This window comes from Dendropsophus ebraccatus, chromosome 14 (assembly GCF_027789765.1).
Source record: "Dendropsophus ebraccatus isolate aDenEbr1 chromosome 14, aDenEbr1.pat, whole genome shotgun sequence".
Taxonomy (NCBI): Eukaryota; Metazoa; Chordata; class Amphibia; order Anura; family Hylidae; genus Dendropsophus; species Dendropsophus ebraccatus.
The window spans coordinates 63,830,907-63,843,943 of NC_091467.1; the positions used below are offsets into that span (position 1 = coordinate 63,830,907).

The following is a 13,037-nucleotide window of genomic DNA, read 5'->3' on the forward strand; positions in this document are numbered from 1 at the left end:
AGACAACACATTTTGACTATACTATGTACATATGACCCCGCACCACCCACTTACCCACCTACACTGTAGCCTTGATCGTCTACATAGAACATATTTAGACCTGACCCCAACCACCTCATCTTTTAATGTAGGTGCAACTTGGATCACCTTCTTAGCACATACTTGGACTGTGGGTCCAACCTGATTCCCCTACTTAGAACGTATTTCAACATGACTCCCAGCGACCCCCCTGTGGATTCAGCCTTGATCACCAGATTACAATATATTTAGAATTGACATTCCACCACCACCGCCCCCACCTTGACTCCAGCAGCCATCGCCTGCATAGACCCTATAATTATATTGTTGCGAGGTTAATAAATACTATATTAGTGTAATGAGTCCTGTAGACATTCTGAGGGTTATTATGACTATCTGGGTGTTATAAGTTAATAAGTACATTCCAGAATACATGAGCACAGCATGCCCGGCCCCACTTTATTGTTTCCTTTCAAGTTATTTTAATATAATAGCATGAGTTCCTTATAACAGCAATAGTACACTATAGTACTTGGAGTACATAATGTTTCCATATTGTAATATAACGCAGCTTGTCCAGGTCATGTGAGGCTACAGTCAGGTCATCGATGAACCGAGCCTCGGATGGGGTCGATAGTGGCAAGTCTATGGCCCATACCGGGACTTGGCAGCCGCTTACCGAAAGGAACCTTGTTCCAAATGAACTGCTCGTATTTATAAACAGAATCCGTCTGTAGTTTATAACATAGAATCAAATTAAGAAAAACCTGGACTGGTTTTCTTAAAGGGGCCCACCTTACCTAAAGTGGCCGAATATATATGGCAGGGGTAGGGAACCTTGGCTCTCCAGCTAAAGCTTTGGCTGTCCAGGCATGATGGGAGTTGTAGTTTTGCTACAGCTGGACAGCCAAGGTTCCTCATCCCTGTTATATGGTATCTATCTCCTATCTATCTATTATTTATCTATCTCCTATGTATCATCTATCTATTCATCTTCTATGTAGCTATCTAGCATCTATCTATCTATTCATTTCCTATGTAGCTATCTCCTATCTATCTATCTCCTTTATATCCTATCTATCTATCTTTATCTATTCAAATATGTTTGTGTATCTTCTATCTATCTATCTATCTATCTATCTATCTATCCTATCTTGCTCATAGCTTGGGGTTGGTACACTGCAGACTTTACCAATGGGATGTAAATATTTATGCAAATAAGATTCTCTAATAAAATAAAAAAAATTAGAAAATGTTGAATGTAACGGATTTGCCCCACTTTGTTAGAGTATTCTTGGAGGTTTGAAAATCACCAGTGTTGAGGAAGGTGGTCCGATGTGGAGTTCCCCTTTAAATTCACGTTACCAGGAAGCTTCTACTACGCAGACAGAGCACAGCTGCACGGCTGCCATTCTTCATCCCTAATGCCACACAACAGAAAACCTGGCAAAGTAAGAAAAAAAAACATTTCCAGCTAAACCATCGGCCGGGGTTTTATATTTTGTTTGCAATAAGATTCCTGGGTGACAATTAATAGCGGAGTATTTATAATCAAACCAGATAGTGAGATAAACCTGCCCTGCGGTGCCTGCACCAGCAGTAGCTAACCCTGCGTTATGTCAGGATGGGGAGCTGCGGCCAGGCCTGACGAAAGTTGTGTATACTGGGCATGACTGCTGGATGGCAGGGGGTGGGCAATGTAAATATTTAATCCAGATGAAATTGTCAATGTATCCTCTGGGGGAAAGGTATCATGTGATCTTAAAGGGGCAGTGTGTTTTATATAGAGTGAGTTATATGGGTTTATAATGTACGTCCTCCAAGTGAAGCTGCAGCAGGAGGTACTCAAGCCTATTCTATGACTGAGAACAATAACACCAGTGATAAATCTCCTATCTATCTATCTATCTATCAAAAACGATATAACTGCAGCACGCCAGTCTTGTGATGAAAAACTGTGAAAAATTTATTCCATAAAGAAAAACACTCGGAACAGCGGTAGCGACGTTTCAGTCCTTCAATGTGGACTTTTCTCAAGCTCAGCGAATACACACACACAGCAGGTGTGTATCACCTCTGATTTCTACCTCCTCTCTATCGATGTAACCACTGGAGTCGTGGATCGACTGTACCGCTGCTAGCGATGATGTAAGCTGCACCAGGAAGCGGAGTCTAGGGGGCCGCTGGTCTTCACCAGTGGCCACAGCAAGGTGGGATGGATTTAGGCGACCCTCAGGTCGCTACCCCTGGCATGGCTGCTAGTGGCGGCAGGTGAGGTGCAGCTGGAGGTAGGCAGGCAGGCTGGAACACAGCAGGACTCACGGCTGGAACCACTGGCAGGAACCACAGATAACTTGAACCAGGAACCCAGTCAGGAATCACAGGAGAGCTGAGACCATACACTTATGGAAAGCATGCAGAGGCGGCAACAAGGAAGGGCAGGACAGGTCACATGTTTATAGGACAGGTGAAGGGCAAGACAGGTCACATTTATAGTGACTGAATTAGGGACCTACCGTCCTTTTAAATTTAACTAAACTGGCATGCGTGTCGGTGACGGCGGAGAGAGCAGGAACGTGGAGCAGGTGAGGCCCCTGCACGTGGGCTCCAGCATTCGCCAGGCAAGACCAGCAGGGAGAGCGCTAGCAGACAAGGACTGCCGCCATGGCCGTGACAATCTATCTGACAAGTTAAATGGTACCAAGTTTAGAACTTTTGACTTTCAGGCTCTATATCTCACCATCCACTACAGCTTTCAACGTGGGACTACCATCATTTTATAGACAACGTTGAATAAAAATCTAAATTTTAATTTATATCATTTTGTTAGTACTTTATAAATCCACCTTTGGCTTTCAGCACTGACTGAATCCCTCTGGGCATGCTCCCGATCAGTTTCCAGCATGTCTTGTCCGAAAACGGATCCCAGGTCTTTTCTACACGTTCCCATAGTTGGTGCATACTGGTTGACTCACAATACGGTACAAATACAGCTTTTTCTTCAACTCTACCCACAAGTGCTCAATGGAGTTGAGGTCTGGGGTCTGTGGGGGTCAAACCGGCAACTCTACTTCATTGTCATTGATTCATTTATTTGACAATCTTGACATATGCTTTGGGTCAGTGCTGGAACACTATGCCATCCTATTCATACCCATACAAAGTAACTCATCTTGTAGGGTACATATAGCATAGTTGCCAACAGTTCTTGTTCTGAGTCCAAAATCTGTACCCCCTGACCATCATCATATTGGCCAGAGGCTCTTTTGTTTTGAATAGAGCCACAGTAACGGCACATGACTTGTGGATCTATTCCTTCTCTATGGAACCATAGAGAATGAAAAGAATTGCGGTTGACGTGCTGTACCCGCAGCTCTATACAAAACAAAGGAGCAGGGGGGCCAATATGGAGATGGCCAGGGAATACGGAGGTGGGACCCTCAGCAATCTTCCATCTTGTGGATAGGCGACAAGTTAGTTTTAGTCTGCAATCCCCCTTTACCACTTCCTTCAATTTCTTGATCCATTAGCCCCCTTCTCAAAGACCTGTTCAGAGCCCAGTCTATTGACTTTGGTTTCATTGCTCCAAGTCTCCCATTTCCCATTTTCTACTGATTCACTTTTCGTACTTGTGTAATGTGCGTCACATGGTGCTGGCATGGACGTCTGTGGTCTCATTACAAGCCACCTTCACTGCTGTATTCATCACACCAGAACTGATAGAACTTGTGATGAGACGCCTTGTTGCCTCTGATATTTTGCCAGGACCTCCACCTCATGGCTTTTGAATAGATGGACTTCATTTGGTATCCCTCCAGCTGTCATGGCACTCACATGATGCAGTTTGGAATTTTTTTTTGACCAAGAGACTGATATCAATGAGTTCCCTTTACTTGGGAAATCTTCTTCATGGCTGCTACCTGATTAGAACCAATGACCTGTCGCTTGGGAAGCAACCTAAGAACAGACAGAGCTTTTAGTGAATGCAATTTGTAGTATACAAAAAGAAAAAGGAGCAAAACAGTAACTATGCAGTTACACGAATCTTTATAACTAAGCATATGCTTAACTGTTGCAAGTCAAAGTCATACATGAGATAGCCAAGATGATTGTCTATAAAATGATGGTAGTGTCATATTCAAAGCTGAAGTGGATGGTGAGATATGGAGCTTGAAAGTCAAACATTCAAAACATAGTTACCATTTTATCAGTGTAACGATTTATCTATGTCCTATCTATCTATCTCCTATGTATCTATATGCCGTATGCCGAGGTAGCTGTGCTGTGTTGTGTTGTGGCAGCTCTGTGGGTGTCGGGTCACTTGGGCACTTGTCACGGTGGCCAGGAGTGGTGTTGTAACCCAACCATGGACGAACAGGCATTGTGCTTGAGATTTGGATAACCCAAGTGTGAACAGGTGTATAAGTGCGAAAGAATAGACCAGAGTCCAATGACTTAACCAGGATAACTTGGTTTACTTTTACACTTTTGGTAACTGCAATTGCAGGCAGGAGGTATTAATAGGAAGAGTTGTGACAACAAAGTAGAGTAGAAGTACGTCTTGAGGGTCCTGTTCAATGTAGTAGTGTACTCTACTAGGATAACGTAGTTGAGAGGAGTAGTTACAGAAGGAGAACATACCCATACTCACATACAGATACTTTGGATCTGACCGCCGTTTGCCTTATAGTGTCAGGTTACCCGTACTGCTAAGGTAGTACAAGGTCCCAGGTCCCTGCACTGGATTGAGCACACTTTCCAAGACTTTCCAGAATAGCTGTGCGTTACAGTAGGATACATAGGCTTACACACTGCTTTGTCCCACTAGGGTCAGCACCTGACCTCAGGTATACTGCCCTGTGTGTTGTTAAAGGTATCCCTATTGTGGACAATGTTTTCCTGAGAAGACATCTCTCCCTCCTGAGGATCTAGCACTGCATGCTAGGGTTAGTTACTTGCATAAAGAAAGAATAAGTCTCTTGGTCCCTGAGCCAGGCCCTGGCTTAATTGAAACAGGAACTGTACTCTCTGCATTTGTCTCTCTCCACCTCTACTGACAAAAGGCCCTCCCACCAAAATCTAACTCCTTTTTATAGGTGCACCTTAGCTAGCCTGTGATTGGTGGTCTGTGTGTGTGCAGGTGACACAAAGCAGTTAACCCATTAGACCTTCAGCTCTTCATAGTACAGTACATACAATAAATACAGAGACATCTACCGGGAAAAAATACACAATACCATCTCCTTTATTCCCCTCTGTGAGAACCTGAGTGAATAAAAACTAAGTGGCACACCTATCTATCTACAGTATTTTATATCTAACTATCTATCTATCTTAGTGGTTACGGTAACATACATACACAATCACAATGCTTCACAGTTCTGGTATATAGGCACAGTCTACTATAATCCAACTGAAGGGGAAGGAAGGAATTGATCTGACAGGACCAGCCTCTCCCCTGTCTAACTGCTTAGAGACTGTGGTTGCTATTCATTGTGGCATCTAAATGGTTAAATATGTAATGATCAGAGTTATCTCCAATCCCAGTGGTGTGGAGTGCAGTAATCACCTGACCCACTATACATAGAGCAGCCTCGGCTACTACCAACACCATACAATAAAATATTTGTGAAGGAAAAAAGTTTTATTTGTTAAAGAACTTAACATTTCTAATTTTATATCTCACTTTTTTTTTATTGATTTGTGTTTTGAAATAAATATTATTTTGTTGCATTATTGTCCATCAGTGATACAGGCAGAAAGACAGACACCTATGACAGACATAGGAGCCTTCATTAGACCCCTGACTTTCATAACAACCCATTGGCACCACATGATTGTGTCAGGGGGTACGGACTGGCAGACAGGGGGAGCTGCATCGGGCAGCCTGTCAGAGAAAGTGATGCTGGTTTTGACCTCCTCATATTCATAGGATGATGATCAGAAGTCATACAACCCAAAGGATGTCGCTCTATCTATGCTATTCCTGGTTTCTGATCAAAATCCACCCACCGGTCACAAAAAATGCAGCATGGAGCGGCTCCGTGAATTTGGTAGAGAAGGTGTATAGGTGTCTCGCTGGATCACTCATCTCATAAAAGGATAGCTGCCCAGCCTCATAGTCCAGGTAGACCCGAAACAGGTAACTGGACATCTTCCGGGGTATATACTTATGTATCCTGTCATGTAATACATAATAATTATTATAGTACCCCCACAAACACCAGGACTTGCTGTTACTCCCAATATAGGCCTGATCCCCATCTCTATCTAGACCATAGTAGGACACCCCAAGCCTCCATTCTCCTGACACATTTGTCTCCACATGCCAGTAGTGTCTCCCTGAGGAAAAACTTTGACTGCTGAAAACTTGGTTGAACCAAGATGTTAATGGGAATTCAAGGCGGTTATGGCTCAGTGATATTGGGGATGCCATTTGTGGCGATTTGTACAACTTTTGAACAACAGTGTTCATGTCCATTGAGATATGTGACCGCTCCTGGAATCGGTGACTTCTTTGCAAAGTAATCACAATGTCCGATAAATCTTGGTATAAAGTGTCCAAAATAAGATCCCCATTCAGATTCACATAACAGTCCAGCTCATCGTTTTCTGTGTCCTTCACCATATCTTCTTCCTCGGGCGATTCTTGTAGGCCAATCAATGGATCAGTCATGTGACATAATGTCTTAATATGACAAATCTTCCTGGACAGCTCTTCCCTCTTCAATTCAAGCTGCTGGATCAGATCAGAGACTGACAGTGACGCCTGCTCTTCCTGCCTGGCGATCTCACTAAAGACTCTCTGCTCTAGGTCTTCCAGATATCTCCGCATGTCCCTAAACATCACAGCTGCTTTCTCAGTTGTATTCACTGCTGTTTCTTGTATTTTTCTCCTGCGCTCCTGGAGATGGTAGACTGTTTTCTCGGTCTTCTCTCTATGATCGATCAGTATCTTGTGAGCATTTTTCAGCTTCTGGCCCATCACCTTACTCTGTGAGTCCGCCACTTCTTCTGAGCAGTAATTTTGCAAGATCCTCTCATGGACTGAGACTTTGCTCTTCCCCAGGGAAGCTACTGGATCAGATAAGACATGTTCTGTTGTTTTGTGGGCTGTCAGGTGGTCGTCACACAGAAGAGCATCACACACCAGACAAGATCTAACCGCAGGAACGGGTGAGTGAATACAATATGTGCAGAAAACCCAGTCTGGGGTAGATAGGAGAGTCATACTCAGGAAAGGAGTATACAGGAACTCAAAGGGCAAATTTCGACCAGATGTCAGAAGATGTTTTAACCAGTCAAGATCTGTAAAGTTGTAAAGATAAGAAATATTTTTAAGACTATCAAAAATGTCTTGGTTTCTAAAGCAAAAGATCCAGACTTGCCCCTTCTGATCACATGCATGGTTGTCTATCATGCACTCCCACTCTCCTTACAGAAGTCATCCAGTGGGCTTTTGACATTAGTAAACCCAATCTGTGGGGAAAGGGTGGCTTGTGGGGGAAAAAAAAGAAAATGCAGAAGAGGAGCAGGATTAGCTATGAACCCTCATTCTTAAATTGAGGCTTTAAAATTATTTCAGACCCCACATTATTCAGGCCAAACTTTTAACTCAAACCCCCAGATGCTACAATTAATCCTAATGCAAAAAAAGCTTATGCAGACCTCAGAACACCACCCCAGACTAGCTGCCAAAATAAAGTCAGACCCCAGAGTTAATCCAAACCTTTTCCGGAATTTCTTTTTATTAAAGTATTGTATTGCCCCCCCAGAAGTTATACAAATCACCAGTATACACTTATTACGGGAAATGCTTATAATGTGCTTTTTTCCCTGAACTTACTACTGCATCAAGGCTTCACTTCCTGGATAACATGGTGATGTCACTTCCTGGATAACATGGTGATGTCACTTCCTGGATAACATGGTGATGTCACAACCCGACTCCTAGAGCTGTGCGGGCTGTAGCTGCTGGAGAGGATGATGGCAGGGGGACACTGAGGGACACAGGGCACTGGGAGGACACTGAGTATCCCTCTGCCATCATCCTCTCCAGCAGCCACAGCCCGCACAGCTCTGGGAGTCGGGTTGTGACATCACCATGTTATCCAGGAAGTGACATCACCATGTTATCCAGGAAGTGAAGCCTTGATGCAGTAGTAAGTGCAGGGAAAGAAGCACTTTATAAGCATTTCCCGTAATAAGCGTATATTGGTGATTTGTATAACTTTTGGGGGGCAATACAATACTTTCATAAAAAAATTCACCAGACTTCTCCTTTAACCTCTTAAGGACCGCGAGTGTACATTTACGCCCCCGCTGCCTGGGCCTTAAGGCAGGAGGGCGTAAAGGTACGCCCTGCCGCGGTCCCTGGCTATGAAGCAGGCTCACAAGCTCAGCCCGCCCCATAGTGGGTGAGGACCGGCTGCTATCTGCAGCCAGGCCCTCACCCTCAATGGCGGGCCGCCGCAATCGCGCGGCCGTCCGCCATTAACCCCTTAAACGCTGCGGCGTTCGAGTATAAGTGACCGGAGCATCTATGATCTCTTAGCGATCGGGACCCCCGCAACGTATCTGCGGGGGACCCGATCGCATTTCCTGACTGCCGGAGGTCTGCTCCTTACCTCTGTGCAGTCCTCGGATCGGTCATCTGATTCAGCCTGCCACAGGCAGGCTCTATCAGAAAATCACAGATAACACTGATCCTTGCTATGCTATGGCATAGCAGGGATCAGTGTTACTGATCTAATGTATGTCAGTGATCTAATGTATGACAGTTACTGATCTAATGTATGTCAGTAAGGGAACTATAAGGCTATATTCACACTGCGTATATTTCAGTCAGTATTGTGGTCCTCATATTGCAACCAAAACCAGGAGTGGATTGAATACACAGAAAGGCTCTGCTCACACACTGTTGAAATTGAGTGGATGGCCGTCATTTAATGGAAAATATTTGCTGGTATTTTAAAACAACGGCTGTTATATTGAAATACTGGCCGTTATTTACTGTTATATGGCGGCCATCCACTCAATTTCAACATTGTATGAACAGATCCTTTCTGTGTTTTCAATCCACTCCTGGTTCTGGTTGCAATATGAGCCTAAGGCTATATTCACACTGCATATGAATCCGTCCGTAGTGCGAACCGCGAATATACGCACGTAGTTTTGAGGTTGATGCGTTCGCTTGAAAGTATACGATATACGCCCGCACAATGCACACTACGTATGAGCTTACGGCCGGATCGTATACGGCGCTGTGAAAAATGAACAAGACCATTGTTTGAGGACGGAAATGTTCCAACTCACGGCCGTGGATTTCCATGCGGTCCCGTACGAAGTACTTATTTCAGCCAAATTGAACTTGATTTTTCGATCCAAAAGGTTCTGTGTGGTTTACGGGGCTGGGCGAAGATTTCCAAGTAAATGACCTGTTTCAGATCGCTTCGAAACAAGCTAGGGAAGCATAACTGTACTGCGGGCGTATGTTCGCGGTTCGTACGCATCCGGCCACATGTCTATTTTTCCCACGCCCGTAGTTTCAGCCGCACATGTACGGCGGCGTATGATCTACGGACGGATTCATACGCAGTGTGAACATAGCCTTAAAGTGTAAAAAAATAAATAAATAAATGTTTTACAAAATGCCCCATAGCCCCTCCCCAATAAAAGTGAAAATCACCCCCCCTTCCCATATCATGTATTAAACACATAAAAAGTAATAAAGTTAATTAACATATAATATACCGTAGCGTGCGTAATCGCCCGATCTATTAAAATAAAACAATACTATTCCTGCACAGTGAACGGCGTGAACACAAAGCGGTAAAAAACAGCAGATTGCTTTTTTTAAATGACATTTTATGTATAAAAAAAATAATAAAAAGCGATCAGTACGTTTGATCTAGAAAAAAAATTTATTAATAAAAACTAGAGATCATGACGCAAAAAATTACACCCCATACGACTCCTTAGGTGAAAAAATAAAAGCGCTATAAGAGTTACAATAGGACCATTTTAAATATGCTTATTTGCAAAAAAAAATGTTTTACTGCTAATAAAAATGGTAAAATGATAGAAAACCTAGTAACCATGCATATCACCGTGTTCAGACTGACCTATAGAATAAAGGAAAAATGCCAGCTGTATCGTAAAGTGCATTACGTAAACATGGTACCCCCCCCACCCCCCCAAAATTTGCAGAATCACATTCTTTGACCCAAATTCACCCCATAAATGATATTTTGGGGGTTCCGTCATTCGTTTTATGGCAGATTGAAAGATGCCATTACAAAGCACACCGACTCCTGAAAAAAACAAGCCCTCACATGGCCCTGTAGGTGGAAAAATGAGTTATGGTCGCGAGGAGGAAAAAACGAAAACGCAAAAGTGACAATTGGCCCGGTCCTTAAGGCCATTTCAGGCCCAGTCCTTAAGAGGTTAAAGGGGTAATTCACTATTTTTTTTAAAATTAACTAGTGCTAGAAAGTGCCAGAGATTTGTCATTTAAGTCTGTTCAAAAAAAATGCCTTCCAGTACTTATCAGCTGCTGTATGTCCTACAGGAAGTGGTGTATTTTTACCAGTCTGGAGAGAAGAGGTTTTCTATGGGGATTTACTACTGCTCTGGACAGTTCCTGACATGGACAGAGGTGGCAGCAGAGAGCACTGTGTCAGACTTGAAAGAATCCAAAACCTTAAGAATCCTTCCTTTCCTTATAGTTAAAGCCTCTAAAACTCTTATTCACTCTCATCTTGAGACTACGGCAACTCTTCACTAATTAGCCTTCTCCTTTCTAAGCTTTCCCTTCTTCCGTCCATTTTAAATGTAACATCCAGGCTCCCAGTCCAGTCACTATACCAGTGCCCCACACCTGTGCCCAGTCACTACATCAGTGCCTCCCCCTGTGTCAGTCACTACACCACTGCGTCACCCCATGCCAGTAACTACACTAGTGCCCCCCCACTTGTGCCAGTCACTACATCATTGCATACCCCTGTGGCAGTCACAACACCATAGCCTTCCCCCTGTGCCAGTCACTACACCATAGCCTTCCCCCTGTGCCAGTCACTACACCATAGCCTTCCCCCTGTGCCAGTCACTACACCATAGCCTTCCCCCTGTGCCAGTCACTACACTAGTGCCTTCCCCTTGTGGCAATTACTACACTAGTGCCTTCCCCCTGTGCCAATAACTACACTAGTGCCTTCCCCTTGTGCCAATAACTACACCAGTGCCTTCCCCCTGTGCCAGTCACTACACCAGTGCTCCCCTGTGCCAGCCACTACACTAGTGCCTTCCGCCTGTGCCAGTCACTTCATCAGTGCCGCCCGACTTGTGCCATCCACTACATCAGTGCCTCCCCCTGTGCCACTTACTACACCATAGCCTTCCCCTGTGCCAGCCACTACATTAGTGCCTTCCCTTTGTGCCAGTCACAACACTAGTGCCTTCCCCCTGTGCCAGTCACTACACCAGTGCTTTCCTGTGCCAGTCACTAAATCAGTGCCAGTCACTACACTAGTGCCTCCCCCCTGTGCCAGTCACTACATTAGTGCCTTCCTTCTGTGCCAGTCACTACACTAGTGCTTCCCTGTACCAGTCACTACACCAGTGCTTCCCTGTGCCAGTCACTACACCAGTGCTTCCCTGTGCCAGTCACTACACCAGTGCCAGTCACTACACCAGTGCCTTCCCCCGTGCCAGTCACTACACTAGTGCCTCCCCCCTGTGCCAGTCACTACACTAGTGCCTTCCCCCGTGCCAGTCACTACACCAGTGTCTTCCCCCGTGCCAGTCACTACACCAGTGCCTTCCTTCTGTGCCAGTCACTACACCAGTGCCTTCCCCCATGCCAGTCACTACACTAGTGCCTTCCCCCTGTGCCAGTCACTACACTAGTGCCTTCCCCCCGTGCCAGTCACTTCATCAGTGCCTTCCCCCGTGCCAGTCACTACACCAGTGTCTTTCTCGTACTAATGACTACATTGGTTACCTATGAGATTCAGGATACAAAACAAAATCTCAATCTCACCCACAAAGCTCTTCACAGTGCGGCACCTCCCTACATCTCCTCCTTCATCTCTGTCCACCATCCTACTTGGCAGGATTATTTACCCATCCCGATAACCTTACCACATAAGCAGACGATGAATACTGCTTAACAGGAAGGACAGAGAGAACTGTGCTGAATCATGGAGCAGTGAGATAGTGTAACAGTCCAATGTCCAAGCAATAACAACAGGCTATGTAATGTGATACCGCACCCACAAAGCAAAGAAACAAGATGCCCTATGACCATAATATTTCTATCTATTCCTTATAGTCTGAGACTGAGACTGCAATAGCAAAACTACAAGAAAAGTTAACCTGGTACATCTGTATGAATGTCTGTACAGATCCTGTGACGCTCCCAACTGTGTATCTCAAGAACATGGGACCACCAGATGGTAGGAGGAAAAAGTCATCTTGAAAATACGAAAAGGTTCAGTAACGGACCCGAAAATATGAAGACAAAGCTATCCTCACCATATACAGCACACTAGACAGATTTGCTGTGGAAATTTGCACAGAAATTTGGGTCACCTCTGTTTGTACTGTGCCAAACAGTGGACAAGTAGTTCAAACACTATTAGGCTATGTTTACACTACGTAAGTTCCGCAGAAATCAAAGCCGTTGTTACAACGGCCGTGATTTCTGTGGTACTTACGTAGTGCTGCAGGCTGAAGGAATCCCGGCCGGAGTGTATACAAATAGTATACACTCCGTCCGGGATCCCTAACGGCGCTGTAGAAAACTGACATGTCAGTTTTCTGTGGCCGCTATTCAGTGAATAGCGGCCACAGAAAACCCTGTCAGTTCACACAATGGAGCGAGCAGGTCCGGCCACTCAATCCATTGTGTGCTGTGGGAAGTTCTGATGCGGGCATGCACAGATGCGCCCGCATCAGAACTCCGTGCAAAAGATCATCTGGCGGATGATCTTTTCTGAGACCGGCCGTTCCGTGACCTG

At 44.8% G+C, this 13,037-nt stretch overlaps 1 protein-coding gene across 1 annotated transcript; it reads right to left on the bottom strand.

Moving 5' to 3' along the window:
* Positions 1 to 4,531: 4,531 nt before the first annotated feature.
* LOC138772396 (E3 ubiquitin/ISG15 ligase TRIM25-like) lies at positions 4,532 to 12,143 on the bottom strand. Its single transcript, XM_069952761.1, has 2 exons — positions 12,059 to 12,143; positions 4,532 to 7,326 (listed from the first exon to the last, which is right to left on the bottom strand). The coding sequence occupies exons 1-2, from the start codon at positions 12,117 to 12,119 to the stop codon at positions 5,999 to 6,001; spliced, it is 1,389 nt and encodes a 462-aa protein (XP_069808862.1). The 5' UTR covers positions 12,120 to 12,143; the 3' UTR covers positions 4,532 to 5,998.
* Between the last annotated feature and the right edge of the window lie 894 nt (positions 12,144 to 13,037).